Raw genomic sequence first — 18,961 nt, forward strand, 5'->3', positions numbered from 1 at the left:
AAAATAATTGAAACCATCTACCCAGGGCCATGCTGTGTGCTTTCCATGCGTCAGCCCTTGAAGGTTAACAGGAGCCCTAGGGGACAGGACCACCGTTGCCCCGTTTCACATTTGAGGACACTGACGCCCAAGGACAAAGAGATTTGCTCGAAGCTGCCCACCCTTTAGGGGGAGACCCAGGATCCCAATTCCAGTCCAAACTCTACACTACACCAGTGGGCTCGGAATGGTTTTTACATTTTTAAATGGTTGACAAAAATTAAGCTAGGATGATTTCCCGGCACATGAAAATGACACGAAATTCAATTTTTGGTCTTCACAAATACAGTTTTACCAGAACACTGCCCCACTCATTCTCTTATGTCCTGCCTGTGGCTGCCTTTGCACTAGCATGGGAGCTGAGAAGCTGTGACAGAGACCACATAGCCCACAGGCCTAAAATATTTATTACCTGACCCTGTACAGGCAAAGTTGACCAGACTCTGCTCCAAACCGGTGGTTCTCCAAGGTCAGTGTGGATCAGCATGTCCTGGAGGGCTTGTGAAGATGCAGATTGCTGGGCCCCACCCCAGTGGCGGATTCAGTAGGTGTGGGCAGGGCTGGAGAACTTGCATTTCTAGGAGAATCTTCCAGGGGCAGCTGATGCCGCTGCTCCAGGGATCGCGCTGAGAGCCCCTGCTCTGAACCGCAATGCCGTGCTCCCTGCGCAGGGCCGCTGGATGGGATGAAAAAGGACTCAGGAAGTCCTTAGTGATGCCCAGTATATAGCCACCTTTTGAGAAAGTGCTCCCACTGACCATTTCCCGGTTGGGTGATTGTGGCTCGGGCAGCAAGCTTATCAGGGAGAGGAAGCCAGACCTGTCTTTAGAGTAAACCACTGCTCACGCTCCATGGAACTAAGAAGGGGCCACGATCAAGGGGTGCAGAGTGGAGACGAACCATACTCAAGGATGCCAAATGGAGTTTAGTAAGTATTAAGTCCCAGGACAACAGGATAGGTGAGTTTGCTGTCTGTACTAATGCTACCCCAGCTGTCCTGCCAATCACTAAAGTTTGGATAGGACACTGAATCAGCTGCCGGGACCATGTACCCCCCTCTGCATATTCGCACGTTCCTTTGCAATCACAGCTCACTATAGTTAAGTTATTCACTTTCTTGTGATCTTGAGGAATTCAACCGGCAGGACTAGAACTTACGGGCATTGGCCCAGCGTCACAGTTTGGTCTCCCTGGAAGCAGACCTTGAGATTAGCATGCCCATGGGGCTTGCTACAAACCCAGGTTGAGAGAGGAGCTGCAGTGGGTGGAGAGGGAAGTTGGGCTGTTGCAATATCAGTAGTCCCAGCCTGCCCCCCCCAGTGACCAAGGCTTGTGAATGGCAAGATTATATCTTTAAGAGCTGCAACTCTGAGGCTCAAATATAGAATACGTTTGAGCAAGTCACACTCAAGAAGGTGCCTGTTCTCCCTTGAAGACCTTGCGGCGGGGGGGGGCGGGGGGGGGCAGGCCTCTCGTGGTGGGAGCAGGTTGTGCAAGACCAAGCTTCCACAGCACCACCGTGTGGCGGTGAGAACAACTGCAGCGGTGATTCCTTGGGGTTTCTCTCCAGCGGCGGTTGCAAGAGCAGTCCTCACGTCTTCCCTCCGCCTTGGACCCCGTACATTTTTGGAGCTTATGGGCATTTCCAGGAAGGGGACGCTTAAGAGAGCAATGTTAAAAATTTCATGTTTTGTTTTGATTTACCACGTGAGAAAATCAGAGAGATTTGACAGGATCTGTGCTCTGGTTTGTGGGTCATGTCAATTCACACAGGCTTGACATACTGATACGACCATCATGGTTTTTGTTTTTGTTTTTTTTCTGGTTTCTCAAATGCCGCAATCAAAACGATGTCTCCATAAGCACTGAATTCACAGCTTCTAGACCCAGGGTGGTCACAGAATCTTATCTCTGGGAAAAACAATTATGAGGTAAATATTCAGAAAATTAAATTCATAAATTTCAAGTACTGTTTTTTATTCCAATAATATATCATTATATCTTTTCATACTTTCTTGGTGTAAAGTTTTTCTTTCCCTGATGAGGTGTTCATGGTGGTAGATGGTGGGATTTAGAAGAAATGTTTTTACTTGGCAAAATAAGGATTTGGCAACCCAATACCAGTCTCTCAAAATGTTTCCAAATTTTACTTATCTGTGAAATCTAAGGATCTGATGACCTTTTAATCTCCAAATGTAACCCAAATTAAAATTTATAAAACACGGTATAGTTTATAAAACATTTCTGTATCTAATGTTTTTAAAGCATTAAGTTAAAAGAGCAGAACTTAATGACTACCATATAATAATTTTATGCTTTTTCATGACTGGCCCTGCAAACCAGCTATGCTGGCTTCTCCTTTACCCTGGATAAGATCTGGGCTAAATCCTGTGATTTTTCTGATCACACTATGTTTAAAAAAAATCTTCTTTGGTCACTTCTAGTCAAACAGTTTAATTTTAATAATTATAAGATTTACTTTAATGCAAAAATAATAACGCCAAATTTCTGGTGTGGGGAAAGAACACGCAGCAGGACTTTCAAAGCTCTGTCCAAATAAATTCCCTCTTCTGTTTCCTTCAGTGCTAACCACTGGTATTGGGTTGAAAGTTGCAAAGCTGGCCTTGGCCACGTCCCCTGCAGGTCCTGCCCAGGTGTCCTGGGACCTTGCCTGGCATGTGGACACACTGGCCACTGGGGTGTTGTCCTCACCCTCCAGTTTTTCTCTGTTGTTCTTTACAGGAGTTCTGAGGTTGTCTGTGTGCTTTGTTTCTTCTGGGTCATTTTTTTCCTCCAACTGTCAAACGAGGACATGTAAATTTTACCAGCTCGCAAAGTGAGCAAAGTGTCACTAAAGCTCTTGCCTCTACAATTCACAGCGACATAGGGCCCCTGCCTACAGAGTTACGACGGACCCTAGACGTTTTTAGCTAATTTCTTCATTTTACAGATGACTAAACAGAAATCCACAGAACTTAAGTGGCACAATGAGAGCTAAGAATCTCTTCTCAAATGATTACAGAAAGAAGCTTTTAAAACACACACAGTGGTGCAAACCCAGGTTGAGAGGGACGTGAAGTTTAAGCAATTTGAAAGTCCACTTTCAAGAAGGATAAATACAAAATCAAATAACATTGTTATCATTTAGAAAGAAAAGAAATCACAATGGTTTACAAATTCTTAAAACTTGCAAAATAACACAAACAGCATAAAATCCAGGAAAATATTATCTTTAAGACTTTAACTGTCCAACACATATCCGTAATTCTTCTTTCCTTGTATTTTCGGCGTAAAACTACCATTTTCCTGGCACCAATTTTGTATTTCATTTCTGTAGAGAGCCAAGTGATCTATTTCAGCCTTTTTTCTAGCACCAGTGATCGGAATGTGTTTCTTATCGATGGTTTAGAAATGTGTCCTTCAGCTTCGTAGCTCACTGTTGATATCATCATGTAAATTTCAGTGGTGTTGTCAAATTTTGAATGACTTTTATCAACTTTGTCTTTATTGAATCTTTATTGAAGATTCAGAAAAATTTCTTTTAATTTTCCACTCACGATTGGTTGTATTCAGTGAAGTTTGGGATTTTCGTCAAAATTTGGGAAAACTATTATCATATGTGAACTGTAAGATTTGAGGGTATTTCAGACTTCCTTTTATGCTGACTAATCATAAATACTTTTTGCATTGATGATTTACATTCACTAGTTTCATTAATGGCTAGTGATAGCAACCTGTGAGTTTTATGCTATCTTCATTGATACAACTACTTTGTTTCAAATCAAGAAACATTTAAATCTTATCCCTTTGGGGGCACCTGGGTGGTTCAGTTGGCTCGGCATCCAAGGCTTGATCTCAGCTCAGGTCATGATCTCAGGGTTGTGAGATCGAGCCCCATGTCGGACTCTGTGCTGAGCATGGAGCTTATTTAGGATTCTCTCTCTTTCCTTCTCCCTCTGCCCCTCCACCCCTCTAAAAAATAAATTAAAAAAAAAATAAATCTTATCCCTCTGTGTTTTATATCATTCTTGCTTCGTCAGTGATTAGATTTTTTCCCTATAATCCAGTCCTATTCGTAAGTTTTGTTCAGAATTTATCACTTCCTTTTGGTGAATTACTGTCTTTTGAATGACCTGAACGTTTGCTTTTTGTTAAAATTCAGTTCTCTATGAATAATTCTTATTGATTCCATTGCACTTCTTTTCCACTTTTGTTTGTTTTCTATTGAATTTAATATAAACTTTTCTTAGTTTTTTAATAAATCTAAACTCTCCAAAAGGAGATACCTTTCACATACATCCAAATCAAGGCTCCATAATTCCCATTTGTTTTCTTAAAATGTTTCATCTTTCAAATGCAATGAAATGCATTCATATTTTATCAAATATTCCACTCCCATCAAAAAAAGAAAAAGAAAGCATAGTTAATTTTTGTTTTGACAGGTTTTTATGATCTTGTGCATATAATTTTATACGATGATGATTGGAGGAATTTTCTACAGAATAGCTTCTATTTCTATACATACCAAATTTGTTTCTCCTCCACTACCCACAGCCAGATGCGGTAGGATGTATTCCTACCTCTTGCTCTACGTCTTCAGCTCTCGATGCTGAGTGAGCAGACAGTGTGCAATAGGGATATTCTTAGAAGCCATATTACACAGGATAATCAGCAATAACAGTACGGAAGAGCTCCTGGAAATCACATAAATTATCTCATTAAATCCAAACTAATTATATCCCCAACTCAGCTATCCCTTAGCTGGATCCCCAGTGGTCTGCAATCATTCCAATTCACCCTACAGAGGGCAAAGTGTGATTTACAGGATGTAAGCATGGAAAAGACATTAATTCGTTGTGGTTGAAGTATCTTACTTTTGTAAATTTTATTACATATGAACATGTAAACACATTGTTAGGGGCCCACTCAAGAAACATGCTCATTTGGACAACTTCCTGAGGTGTCCACCCAGGGCCTTGGAAGGGGCCCATGCAATGAAGTGTTCTGAAGCTTGAGCTTTGTTAGTTTTATAGTAAATCTGCCTTGACATCTATTTATTCGCTCTTTTATTTTTGGTTAATTAAAAAAAAATTCTACTATGTGCCAGACATTGGGAAGTATCAAGAGAGATCTAGCCCTGTGAAGGAGTAATGCCTGTTCTTTTTCTCCTCTTTTGCCTTCTCAATTCTCAATCGCCTTTTCCCACTTTGCAAAAGGCATACTTCTTGTTCATTGTCATGATGCATTGCTCAAGGATGTGAAAGTCATCACAGGCAACAAAGAAACAGTTCAAAATATTTGTATTGAGAACGTGAATGACTCTAAGGATGGTAGCAAGTCAGATTATTACTAATCCTTTGCTTTCAAGGAAGTTAAAGGAAGGACTAATGAAGTTATTCGCTGATGGATCATTGAAAAGAATTTTGATGATTGATCATTATGACACAGGGCTCAGAAAAAGTTCAAAGAATTCAATGCCATCATCCCAACAAAGCGTTCACTTACCATCTACTTAATTATGTGAACGTGCTGCTTTTTTTACATGTATAAAACCACAATAAATAAAAGAAGTACTGCTTAGTTGTTTCTTATTCTAATGATAAGTTGTATACATATGTGGATACATAAATTCAATGAAAAATTATGTAAACACACACATACATGAACATCTTTTTTTTAATAAAGGCAATCCTTTTTTTTTTTTTTTAAGATTTTATTTATTTATGTGACAGACAGCCAGCGAGAGAGGGAACACAAGCAGGGGAAGTGGGAGAGGAAGAAGCAGGCTCCCAGCGGAGGAGCCCGATGTGGGACTCGATCCCGGAACGCTGGGATCACGCCCTGAGCCGAAGGCAGAGGCTTAACGACTGCGCTACCCAGGCGCCCCCATACATGAACATTTTTGAAAAGTATGAAATGGGCAGAAATTACTGGGTACCCTTTGGAGCATACTGTTCTAGGTTATCTCTAACTTCCCTGTGTTTCAGCTATTTCAGAACTCTGTAGTTGAAGAAGTTACATGCTAATGCAAATGATTCTCGTGTCTAGTGGAGATGCAATTAATCATTGTCCCGCGGGTATGACAATTATTTGTAAATTCATTTCAACATCCGTAAGTGTGTGTGTGTCGAATTGTATTTTGAACTCATTGTAATTAATGCCTTACTGGTTCCCTCATTGGTTAACGATGTATAAAAATAAAATCTCTCATGTGTTCATTTTATATTTGCATGAGAGTCATGATGATTTTTAACTTTTAAAAAGTTTGGTATATAATTATATTATGACAAAAATACCTTACTTGTATGATTTCTACTTTGGAATTTATTGAGATTTTATTTTTGCCTAGTAAATGGCCAGTTTGGAGGTTATGATTTTTCCATCATAACATGCTATTTCCCTCTAAGATCCAGGGTGAATAATATGCATTAACTTCAAAATGTTTCTCAAAATCCAGATTAAATAACTTCATTCCCAAAGGCTCTATGGATGAAAACGTTTCTAAAAGGCACCTGAGAAGGTGTATATGGCAGTGGAAGTATATGAAGACATTCTCAGAAGTATCCAGTTGTCACTCTCCACTACTGTTTTGGGCTAAATGTAAACATAGGTGACTTTTTTAGTATTGATCAGCAGATCCACCCACCATCTCCCTGAGTCATGATCTAATGTCCCTATAATCTTGATGTCTGAAGATGGTGCTTTCTGATAGCCTCTTACCAAGGAATTTTTTGGAACAGAAAGACTCCAAATCGTATCTCTTATTCTTTTTTCTCTTTTTAAACTTCTAATATTTTTTTGAGTGAAACACATCCCTAATAACCATCTCCCTCCCATCCCCCTTGCTGCCAACCCTAACCACTCAGAAAAAAGACAACAAACTCATAATTTACAAAAATCAGACTCAGAGGAGTGTTTGGTTTTGTCTGGAGCCAATTGATGGTATCCACAAAGTAACCAGAAAATTCCTCACAATATGTCCACTCCACAGCTAGGCAGAGGGAGCAAAACTCAGCTATGCTGGTGTACAGTGACTTAGACTCTTTAGAAGTTGGGATTCACCAGATTCCTGGTTTCTGCAGCATAAGTATATTAGATACACTGCTCCTCTGATCTGATATGGCTGGGCTGCGATGGATAAGGAAGGGAGTGGGTTTTAATGTAGAGTTGGGAGAGAACAGAGGGCATTTGGGGGTTGGCAGGAAATATTTGTGCCAAATAAATGTGTGCCCACGGGAGGTAAAGAGACAGCAAGCAGAAAGGAAAGAAGAGTGCAGAGGGGAACCTGAAGGTGGCCACAGAGCCCAACTCCCTGGGACCCAGGCCACAGCCCCAATGTCTGGAAAGTCCTCATGTCTTCTCCTTGGCTTGGAAGAATATATCACGTATATAGGATCCATATTTGTCAGTGTAATATCTGCCCCGGGGCACAGGCTTCTAATCTCATTACACATGGGTTTGCCTCATCTCCCCGCGCTGCAGATCTGGGCCTCTGTGAGCCCGAGGTCCAGCCCCTTAACAACACATTTTTCCCAACTCTGAACCTTTTCATCTGCTTCCCACCAAGTACTGGAGACTTCCAGGTGTTAATTGAAATGGCTGTGTAGGCACCAAGTTCAGGTGGAGCACGCTGATTATAATCTGGTTGGCTAAAAACTTGTTGGCAGTTTCTTTCTTAACTCCCTCATGCCAATGGAAAACAAGCCCACTGCCAAACCCCATTCAATAAGAGAACACTAATGAACTTCCAGCAATCATGCCATTTATGTCAGATCTGTTAGCTGGAGCCAAAGTTTGTTAGCTTTGATTTCTAGCCAGTTTTCATACATAACACACACACACACACACACACACACACACACACGGGCACACACACGTTTGGCATCATCTTCACTTTCCTGCTACCCATCTATTCACGAACCCACCTTTTCACCAACCATCTAGAGATATTGTACCTACTCCTAGAAAAGCTGAAAGTCCTAGTATATATCCTCAGTCTTCTGATAACAGAAGATTCTAATATTCAAAGCTACAATTTATGTGAAGTTTTAACAACAAGAATCTTCTACTCTATATGCCTCAATACGCAAACTTTGGGCACATCTATGTGAAGAGGGTGTCTGTTCACCCTCTGGCCAGTGGCACGCTGGTATATGTTTAAGAACCCGTTCCCTAGGATTAAAAAGCTCTGGTCTGTAGCATTTGTCTACACCCGCAGTGTAAATATCCCCTCCATGGCTGATTTCAAGCTATCAACATCAGGGTACCGAACATGGAGTTGTGAAGAGATGCATATGTCTCTCAAATCCTGGTGTCTCTCAGTCTACTATGACTCTAACTACTAATCGGCTAGACAAAAGAGTAACAGTTTATGAAGTAATTGGGATCAGATTTGGGGGCAGAGTGCGGAGGATCTGAAAGTGATTTTTCACATTCAGATTTCTCCTAAGTCATCTTTGGCGAAATAAGAGGATGGTCTGGTAGCATCAGATACAGCAGAATGATGAGTCTCCTCATCAAATAATAGCCATTGAGTGTCTTCTCCTGTGATATACTTAAGGAAAAGAGCAAGTGGAAAGGGGCCAACCTGTGCCGTCCATGGATCCATAAAACTCCGGAAGTAACCCACCTGTTTAGAACTTACGATTTGATATTCTTTATACAATAATAAAGTGGCTTTGTGAAATTTTAGAATTTGGAAAAGACCTCTTAGATTATATAATCTGTTGTTTTCACCTCTATCATCCCAAGAACCCCCTTTTCCCAACTCTAGAGGGGTATAATGGAAGTGCACTAGACGATACGGACTTTGCACAGTTTGACCAGTTTTGCATATGTGTACTTGCGAACCATCACCACCGTTTCCTTTTTGAAAAGTAAATTATTCTGTAATATCCTATAAAAGAATTCCATAGATAAATATAACCCACCTACAAACATATTTTTTAAATAAATATAATGATCAATTACTAAGCGCCCAGGTAGTTCGGCATCAGGAAGCGTAGAGAGGAAGTCAGATGGGTCTATTTATAGAGAGAAGGGTCAGGAATGCCACAGCGTACATGCAAACGAAATGAGTGTCAGACCCAATGAGCAGCTCTGTGACCTGTGAGATTATTTTCCAAAATAGTACACAAGTATCTTTACAGCTCCAAATAATCAAAGAAAAAGGAGCCCCCAGGTTTATGCAATAGGTATATATTAATTCTGTGCAAAAATACTTTGTGTTTATATGTAGACTGGAGCGAGAATCTAGGCATATTTAGTGGGATCATGTCTGTACAACAGAACAGCCTCAGTCTTGTGGAATGTGAGATGATGATTCTGTGCACCTGTCCTATGCATCACAGGACACCTAACATCCCTGCTCCTGCCCAGTAAATGCTCAGGGGGCTCCCCTCCAATTATTTTGTCAATCCCCAAATGCTCTCTGTACTCCTGCCAAGAACACTGTTATCATCTAATACATATTTTGCAGAAAAAATTCTTATGCTCTGGGTATATTAGTCGTTGCTTTCAGTCATAAATAACGTAAAGCCCCCTCCCCACACATACACCAATAATTTGATATTTCACAGAACAGGAGCTCAATGATGATGGCTCAGGAGACCCAGGTTCTTGCTCCTGCCTGTCCCTCCATCCTCTGGCCCGGCTGCAGGATGGCTGCAAGGTCCAGGCACCTGTGCAGACGCAGGTACCACCTGAGGAGAAGAAAATGACTCAGCGATGCCCCTCTGCAGGCTTCCCTCATCTACCGATCCCTCTTGGGGGGAAATGGGGGAATCACGACTGGTTAGATAGGTTGGGATGTATCCTAGGGCAGGAAAGGAAGTCACCGTGAAAGAAGCAGATGCCTGAATAAAATGGGGTAGGAAAAGGGGGATTTTGGATGCAAGTTAGGCAATTAACAGTGTGTAGCATATTGGGAGCCTGGTAGAGTGTGGACTGACTGCTCGTGGGGCAGAGATAGGAAGTGGAGGTGACTACTAGAGTGAGGCTAGGATCTTGGGATCTCTGTACCTTTTTAGAATGTACAACAGAAGAGGCCAGTGCAAAGTGATAAAACCATAGCTCTGATGACCCTGATATTTTGCCAGTCCCACTTTCCCGGTGATCAGATGAGTTGCTGGTATCTCAGACTTTTGGAAGAGGGCTGTGTTTCCTGTCTATCTTCCTCTGGGCAGGGAGATAAGCTGAATCCTTTCTGTCCTAGGCTCAGTTCTTAACCCTCGATCATGACACAGTAAGTGCTTTTGGTATTTTGAGAACCAGCGGAAGGTGGTTGTGTCCCTGTCTGGTCTTGCCATCTATCCATTTAGGCTCCTGTTAGTCCACAGCCAAATAGCCAGCCATATGTCACCCTATATCCACCGTTCCCCACCTTACTCATCTTCCTCCCTCTTGATACCAGGGTCATTGTAACTCCTACTGGGAAAGGTTGGGGGGAGTTATTATTTTAAGAACTGACCTGAGACTTCCCCTCTTGGAGAGAACTGAACTTGCTTAAGAAAACAGTGAAACAGGCATGTCTGTTTACAGAGATGAAGGCATGGCTGATAAAGGGCCAAGAAATGACAAAGAGATGGAGGAACTTCATGGAATTAGCAAAGAACAGGAGTGTTGTGGGTGCAGAGCAACGGCAGGAGCAACAAGAATACACAAAGACAAGACGAGGAGCTGTTGAAAGAGTATTTCCACAGGTTGGGGGACCACAGACACCGGGGGAAAGTCAGCCAATGAGAAGTTCACTGAAGCAGGTATATGGAAGAGGGATGCCTAACCCTCCGTCTGAAATCATTTTCTATCATCCTCCTATTCTTTAATTTCAAGTAAAACTTTCCTATACATGAGTGGTTTTTGGTGAAACCAGGTGAAACTTGTGGCCAGGTTTGGATTCACATAGGGCAGAGAGAAGGAAGCAGTCAGTGGAGGTGAGCTGTGAATGAGGCCGAGAGGTCAGCAGGACAAGAAATTGAAACAAGAGGTGACCATGGGAATGTTACTCCCATGGAGTTTGCAGAAATCTTGAGGAGGGCCCTGGACTTCCCACAGGATGTGGGAAGGAGGCTTAGCCAATTCTATTTGAATCCTAGAGGACCTGGTGAGCCCAACTGACTCCCAAGTTACACAATCCCCACCCTTCACTCTTCTGGCCAAAAGTTGACACAAAGGATAAAGAAACCCACCAAACCCTACTGTCACCGTAGATGCACACACTATAGATGTGACAGGCACCTCTATTCACATTTACACATGGATTATTCATCCTATCCCTAGTGTTTATAAGGCCGGAGACTGCCAGGCACCAGGATTACGAAGATGCGTGGGTTCTACTCTCCTCCTTTGATTTCTCACATTGGACCAACTCCGGCCTTGGGAGTCCGGAAACTTATCTAGAGGAAGGGACGTTTGAGTTGAGACTCAAAGGTGACTCGGTGTTGGCCAGGCAAAGAAAGGACAGGAGTGGACACTGGTTTGATGTGTAGCGAGTATTCCAAAAGTTGCCTCAGCTCTGCCGAGGTCTCCCTCTGCGGTGACTAGGTCAGAGCCGAGGCCTCCTATACAGTAGAATAATCTGCACCATGATGTGGATACCAGGTCTTCACACTCTCAGCTCCTCACAGAGATTCACAGGCATGCAGGCACACACACCCACAATTGCACAAAACATTCTTTCTTCATCCTCCCAGGGATAGGAAACTCCGGTGACGTGTGTGTGTGTGTGTGTGTGTGTGTGACACTTACCTTGCTTCCTTGGTGTGCAAAGAATGAGGATAGAGTGGGGAGGATGAGTAGAAGATACTCTGATAATTACACGTGTAGGAGATTTTGACTGCTTATGAAATAACTGTCTGCATAGAAACATGGGTACGGTAGTGGTCCACACACGTGCTGAAGCCCTGTCTGTCATCTGTGTTGGAAGTCTGGCTCTGTCAATTTCAAGCAACGTGGGCCACCTCACCTCTCTGTGGCTCCTGTTTTTTGTTCCCAGTAGGACCCATCTAATCACATCTATCCCATAAGATAGTCGTGAGGCTGAATGAGTCCATGCACGTGAAGCATGTTAGAGCAGCACTCGGTGCATACTGATTGCTCACTTAAGATCAGTGATTGTTACTATTCTTGCTGAGGGAGGTAGTTTGGCAAAACATCTCTAGTTTCCCTTCTTGCAGAGGGGCAAGTCAGTGAGCGTCTGCCTCTGGCTCAAAGAGCAAAGCCCTCTTCCTTCTGCTTCTCCTCTCGCTCTGTGCAGAACCCGAAAGTTGGATGGTTTCCTGCGTAAGAGGCTGAATCAAGAGTTGCCCAGGAAAGCTCAAACAACCCTGAGAAATGGGTTAATAGAGCCTCCTGGGTGCCTTTCAATGTATGTATCTGAACAAGCATTAAGTTAAAAGATGGAGATTTGGGTTATAATCCTCATCCTTCAGGGCCTTCATATTTTCCTCTCTCAGATAGGTATAATGAGCTCTGCTCTTGTGATTTGTGCGGTTCAGATAAGAAAGCATGAATCAACTTGCCTGTGAACGTGCGGTCCGTTCCATAGGTAACGATGATGCCTGCGTTCACTGCCCGCTTGGGGTTATTCTGTTAGGAAGCAAATATTTCTGCAGGAACTTCTTAAGTCACATGAAGGAAGAGCGGTTGATAAAACTTCTCTGTGACTGCCAAATGCTCGGGGATGTGAGGGGGTTTATACGTGAAATAGATGACTGTTGTCTGTGGTGATCGACCGTCTCAAGCTGCCACAATTGCAAAGCAAGACAGCGAGTCCTGGGCGTGCCGTTAAGAGTTCCAGAGCCAAGGGAAAATGCACAGCGTTGCTTTTCACTGGTGTGATTTTCTCTCCCAACAGCCCCGAGACAACTCCTGTTGGGGTGATTGAGAGGGGCACTTAAAGAAGGCAGCGCCCAGGTCGAGTTTCTCCATAAAACGTCCCTGGTGGAAAGTTAGCTGCACGTCTTTCAAACTAGCCACTCTGAATGACTCTGTCATTAGGAAAGAATTTAGTGGCTTTACATTTAATATAAGCTAATGGTTTCTGGAGGATTTTGAGCAGCATATAATAAGTTTAAGCAGCCTCCTGAGAAGTTTGAATGACGTACGTGGGGCTAAAGCGCCCGAGAGCAGTAGGTCTACTCTGTCTACCATCTCCAGGAGCACAGCCCTTCTCCCCGGGCTCCGTTACTCACGTCTGTCTGCAAAACGCTCCCGCCGTTCCTTCACGTGTGTACTTACTGTCGTATTTCTCTCATCTCCGCGGATGCTTCCTGTTCTCATTCAGTGTGCAGTGCAGTCATGTAGCTGTTTCCATGTGTAGGAACAAGATCGAGATAAATCCACAGAAAGATGGATTTTCGTGGATGCATATATGGCAGAGAAAAACACTTGATATCAAATTAGACTGCTGGGCAGTAAACCGTGGAGGAGGAACCACAGAGGGGATCTGAAAGATTGTCATTGAATTTTTTTCCCTGATACTGCCTGATACTAAGATATTTGGGGTTCTACCTCAATGGCATAAGGACAAGCCATAATCTGACAAGTTTTTCTCCCTCTCTTCTTCCTTCCCTCCCTCCCTCCTTCCCTCCCTCCCTCTCTCCTTCCTTCCTTCTTTCTTTCTCTTTCTTTCTTTCTTTCTTTTTCTTTCTTTTTTTCTTTCTTCTTTCTTTCTCTTTCTCTTTCTTTTTCTTTGTTTCTTTCTTCTTTCTTTCTTTCTTTCTTTCTTTCTTTCTTTCTTTCTTTCTTTCTTTCTTTTTTCCTTTCATGGTAGAACACATGTAACATAAAATTTACCGTTCTAACCATTTTTAAGTGTACAGTTCGGCAACATTAAGCACATTTATATTGTTGTGCAACCGTCTCGAGAACTTTTTCATCTTCCCAAATGAAACTCTTTAGCCATTAAATAGCTTTCATTTTTATTGAAAAGCAGGGAGAACGTTGAGACAACAGATCATAGTGACACATTGAAATGCACGGGCAATCCTTTTGGAGGAATGCCATTCCGGGTCATGTCCCTAAGGGAAGGTCAGCCATCAAGGCATGCTATTTGGGAACTCTGGCAGGGAAATAATGGGAGCTCAGACTAATGATCCCCCCCAATCAGGAGGGCCTGCCCTGTCTATGTCCTCTTTGACTTTGCATTTCCTGCAATAACAGTGTGAAGGGTGACAGCTCAGTGTCCCCAGGGGCGCTGGTAACTTCCTTTCTTTCCTCCAAGTTGACCCACTTGGAGGAAACTGTGGAATATAGCAACACAGTTCTCGCTTATGGTTCAATGCTGGTACTTAAAAAAGTCATCTAAAAATTTGGCTATTGCCAGATTGCCCCAAAGAAATTATCTGTGAGCAAAGGGAAAAGTATTTGTCACTCTTAGCATGGTGAGTTTTCTCCAAAGTAAACAGCAGTGCCCTTCCAAAAATAACCAACCTGCCCATTGGGTCATATGTACTTACATTTGGTCAGAACCATAAAAGCCAGGATTTAAGCCAGCAACACTGTGGAAAGGGCATTTCATGGATGAGGGCTCTTGTTTTGCTGTCTGGAAAAGGCTACCAGGAGAAAGGATGGAGCCTCCCAGAGAGGAGAAAGGAAACAAGTGACTGATCCCATGGCAGGGATGAGACCAGAGGGCCGTGCCAGTGGCTTTGTGCCCCCCACCACTTCACCCTGCTGTAGGCTGGGTGCTGGCTGGTGTAGGGTGGCAGCCCCCAGCTGCTGTGGGTCTGCTGGCATTGCTCCGGGGGAGGAGGGCGTGCAGCAAGGATGGGTTATTTCTGGGGAGTTAAAAACATTTAGAAATTATTTTCCGAAACATAACTCCAATGTTTCATGTTTTTATGACCTCGAATTGCCTTGGGAGCATTTTAGGGTTAGCGAACTCCCTAAGGGCATTTAGCAGCACTATGTGTAGAAATTGTGGTTTGCTGTCAGAATGCTTACGCATCAGCAGTGCCCACCCCCGGCTGCTGCCCTCCCCGGCGGCCACCGGCATTGTGAAACAGCTCTCTCTGAGGGGAGATGCTCACATGGGTTGGCAGAGGCTTTGGGGGAGAAAAGAGGAGAAACGAGAAAGGCACTAGCGTTAATGGAAAGCCTGCTATATGCCAGCCACTTTCCTCTATTGGTAGGGTCTTAGGAGATTAGGTTACCGTAAGGAAAGTGTGGCTCCGAGAGTTTAGATATCTTGTTCAAAGACACTGGGCTTATGAGTATGTCCACACGCCTGTCTCCTTGGCACTACAGACCGCATTCTTTCAATCACATGGTGTTGCAAAAACAGGTCAGGCACTCCAAACACAACCATCTAGAAGAAGGAGTGGGTATTAGTTGGGGTCCTCTAGAGAAACAGAACCAGTAGGGTATCTATCCATCTATCTATTTCTATCTATCATCTATCTATCCATATGTATGTATGTATGTATACATCCATCCAAGAGAGGTTTACTATAAGGAATTGGCTGGTGTGATTATGGAGGCCGACGAGCCAAGGAGACAAGCTGGAAACCCAGGAGAGCTGGTGTTAGAGTTCTAGTCCAAGTCCAAAGGCCTGAGAACCAGGAGAACTGATGGTGCAAATTCTGGTCCAAGTCCTAGTCCGAAGGCACGAAGAGACTGGAGTCCCAGCTTGAAGACAGTCAGGCACAGAGAGTGAATTCTCTCCTATTCAATCTTTTTTGATTCAGCCCCTCAGTGGATCGGATGAAGCCCACCCACATTGGGAAGGGCAATCTGCTTACCTCAGTTTATTGATTCAAATGTTAATCTCAACCAGAAACATTCTCACAGATAAACCTGGAATAATGTTTAACAAGATATCTGGGCACCCTGTGACCCAGTTAAGTTGACACATAAATCACAGACTGCTAATTACAAAAATATTTTTGATAAATGATTCTCAAGAAGGCGTTAGACATTAACAAAGTTACAGGAAAAATTTTTGAAAGTTTTAACAATAATATTGTACATCCGTACAATAATAAATGATAGACTTTATGGGCAAAGTTAAAAGGTTTATATAAATATATAGTTTTTAGAAACCACCCTTTGAAGTCAGGTACTAATGTTCCCATTTTACAGATGAAGACGCTTAGGTCCAAACAGACTGAGTGGCTTCCATAAGGTCATAAATAAAGAAGGAGGAAGAACTAGCATGAAAGCCAGGTCTAGATGGTTAAGTTCTTTCTGTAACAATTACTCTTTTGAGTAGATCAGGATAATACATATTAAATTCAGGTCAATCAAAAGGTAGTTAAATTATAGTTTTGTCTTTTAAAGTTTTTTTTAAAAATGTTTATTACTTGATAAACTTTGATTTCAAAATGTCTAACTCTCTCCAGAATACTCTTTGTGAGTGTCCGATGCTCTGACCGATTTTTGCAATGTTAAATGTATAATACATGACACACAGTTAAGCTATTCACCACCCATTAGGCAAGAGCATGGAAAACTGTCATTTTATTGGAAAAGAACATTTCTAGGTTTTATGTTATTCAATAAATATGGTCTCCCTTCTAAGCATTTTCTCTTGTTCAACCCATGCACAGCACTTGAAGAGATGAGAGAAATTCTCTGAGTGGAAGGCAGCTCAAATTCTTGGGGGGGGGTGCGTAGTAGTAGTAGGGGAAGAGACCCACATACTAGGGCTTTCACTGAGCCTGAGGAGCCCTTGCTGTCCCAGCCAGGGAGCAAGACGATGATTCTAACATGTGAAACCCAGAGGCAAATAGATTTCCCAGAAGAATCCCAACTGTAAGATGAAGGGCCTGGAGGAGTTATAATGAAGTGTCAAGCCTGGAGGGGAGGGAAGGAGAGGGAAAACCATGTTGAGAGTGATTGATAACAGTTAGAGGTATCCAGATGTTTTTATTACTTTAAATTTTGCTCCAAGCATTGTGTTTGCAAATAGATTAGTAATGCCAGTTATGCTTATGCCTGACCTTTAACATGTTATATAACTCATCGTGTCTACCTCTGGCCTGGACCTCCCTCTGAGACCCAGGCCTGTGTATCCCACTGCCCACTTGACATTTCCTCTGAGATATCGCAGAGCAGCTCAATTTTGACGGGTCTAAAACCAAAGTCAAGTTTTCCCTCGAAAGCTTAGTGCTTGGCCAGCTCGTTATCCTGATAAATGGCACCACCAACTCCCCAGAGTGCAAACGAGCAACCAGGGAGTAATCTCTGGTTCTTTCCCCTTCTCACCCCACACCCACTGCATCTCCATCCCTATCTCCTCCTCTCCCATCCAGGCCATCCGAGTCTTTCCTTTGGACCACTTGCAATAGTCTTTTCTATTCTCATCTTCTGTTGCTCATTTGGGTTGAGTTCCCACCCTGCAGCCAGAACAGTCTTGTTAAAAATGAAAAACCACATCACTGCCTTTACCCTGCCTTTAAGACAGTATGCTCTTCGTGTGGTGTCCGAGATCCTGGCATGGCTCGGCCATGTCCTGTCTCTCCAGGACCGCTCGCACACCCTTCTTTCCCTGGCATTCCATCATACTCCAGGCCCACAGCAGATCCTCACACCATGGCAGGCTCACCCCAGCCTCTGATCTGCTGACACAAACCTCCTTTATATACATACTGGTTTCTCTGGGATGGTTCCTTCCTTCTTGCTAATTAACTCCCATCTCTCCTTCTCCTTCATACCTCAGTCCAGTCCCTGCTTCCTCCTGGAGTACTTTCCCAATGTCCCCATTGGGTCTAACCTTCTGTTGGAGGACCTCAGAGCTCCCTAAAGCTCTTCTTTTAGCATATATTTGTGTGATCATTGAATGACTGTCCTTGCCCCCCACACAGGCAGGGACAATTTCTGGTTTTGCTCTTCATATTTTTGGATTGAAAGGATAAATAATAAGTGAACTCCTACTGGAGCAGGAAATTGCTAATGGCTTTTGTTGTGGCCACCATGCCTATGAATGGCCCGGCTGCTCACTCCCTGAGTGTAACTCAGTCACTACGGCTCACTCTTTGCTCTGGTTTAAACAGGATAAGAAATAGGGAAATGGTTGTGCTAAGAATATCCTTGGACGTACAAACCCAACAGATTATGCTAAAAAGTCATCCGATGAATGGGTCTATAATATCATCAATAAAATTTGATTCTGCAGAAATTAATTCTGAAAATATTCAATCAGACCTCTTAACGTCCCCTTTTCCATCATTTTAAAAAAGGACTGACAGAAGGGCATTCATTCGTATGTGATAATTTCCTAATTTTCTAGTGACTCACCTCCTTCCTTACTTTTTCTCTTGCCCCAGGTGTGTGTGCGGCTGGCTCTGTACATTGAGACCTATTTGGGGACCTCTCTGAGACAAAAAATTCTCACAAATTTAAAGAGCACCAAGTCCGAGGAGAACGTCGGGCTATCTTGAAATCCAAAGTAATTCAGCTCAGTGTATCATGTCCTTTTCAGGTAGTTCCTCATGATTTCTGTGGGTTTTCACCAAAATGTTTTCACATTACACACCTGAAGTTTTGTGTAGAAATTTAGTAAGTTAAACGAATAGGTCAGCAAATCTATCATTTTCCCAACTTGCTGGAGGTGAAAATTAACTTCTATCCAGAGGCATTTAGCAAGAGGAAGTTTGAGTTTTGGGTAGCTCTTCTTTTTTTTTTTTTTTAAAGATTTTATTTATTTTATTCGACAGAGATAGAGACAGCCAGCGAGAGAGGGAACACAAGCAGGGGGAGTGGGAGAGGAAGAAGCAGGCTTATAGCGGAGGAGCCTGATGTGGGGCTCGATCCTGGAACGCCGGGATCACGCCCTGAGCCGAAGGCAGACGCTTAACGACTGAGCCACCCAGGCGCCCCTGGGTAGCTCTTCTTGATGTGTGAGTAGTTGCCAACACTTCATACCCTATCTGCATTAACATTCTGAAATTACACAAAATTTACAAAGGCACTGGAAACGAGA

At 43.0% G+C, this 18,961-nt stretch overlaps 1 protein-coding gene across 1 annotated transcript in view; it reads right to left on the reverse strand.

Annotated features, from left to right (window-relative positions):
• Positions 1 to 1,446: 1,446 nt before the first annotated feature.
• The window catches only part of MYLK4 (myosin light chain kinase family member 4), a 245,230-nt gene continuing 227,715 nt past the window's right edge, over positions 1,447 to 18,961 (reverse strand). The window contains exons 11-12 of the mRNA XM_040644640.1: positions 2,630 to 2,836; positions 1,447 to 1,698 (exon numbers count right to left, since the gene is read on the reverse strand). Coding sequence (XP_040500574.1) covers positions 1,447 to 1,698; positions 2,630 to 2,836 — 459 coding nt within the window. The remainder of the gene's footprint in view (positions 1,699 to 2,629; positions 2,837 to 18,961) is intronic.

This window comes from Ursus maritimus, unplaced genomic scaffold, assembly GCF_017311325.1.
Source record: "Ursus maritimus isolate PB19 unplaced genomic scaffold, ASM1731132v1 scaffold_30, whole genome shotgun sequence".
Lineage (NCBI taxonomy): Eukaryota > Metazoa > Chordata > Mammalia > Carnivora > Ursidae > Ursus > Ursus maritimus.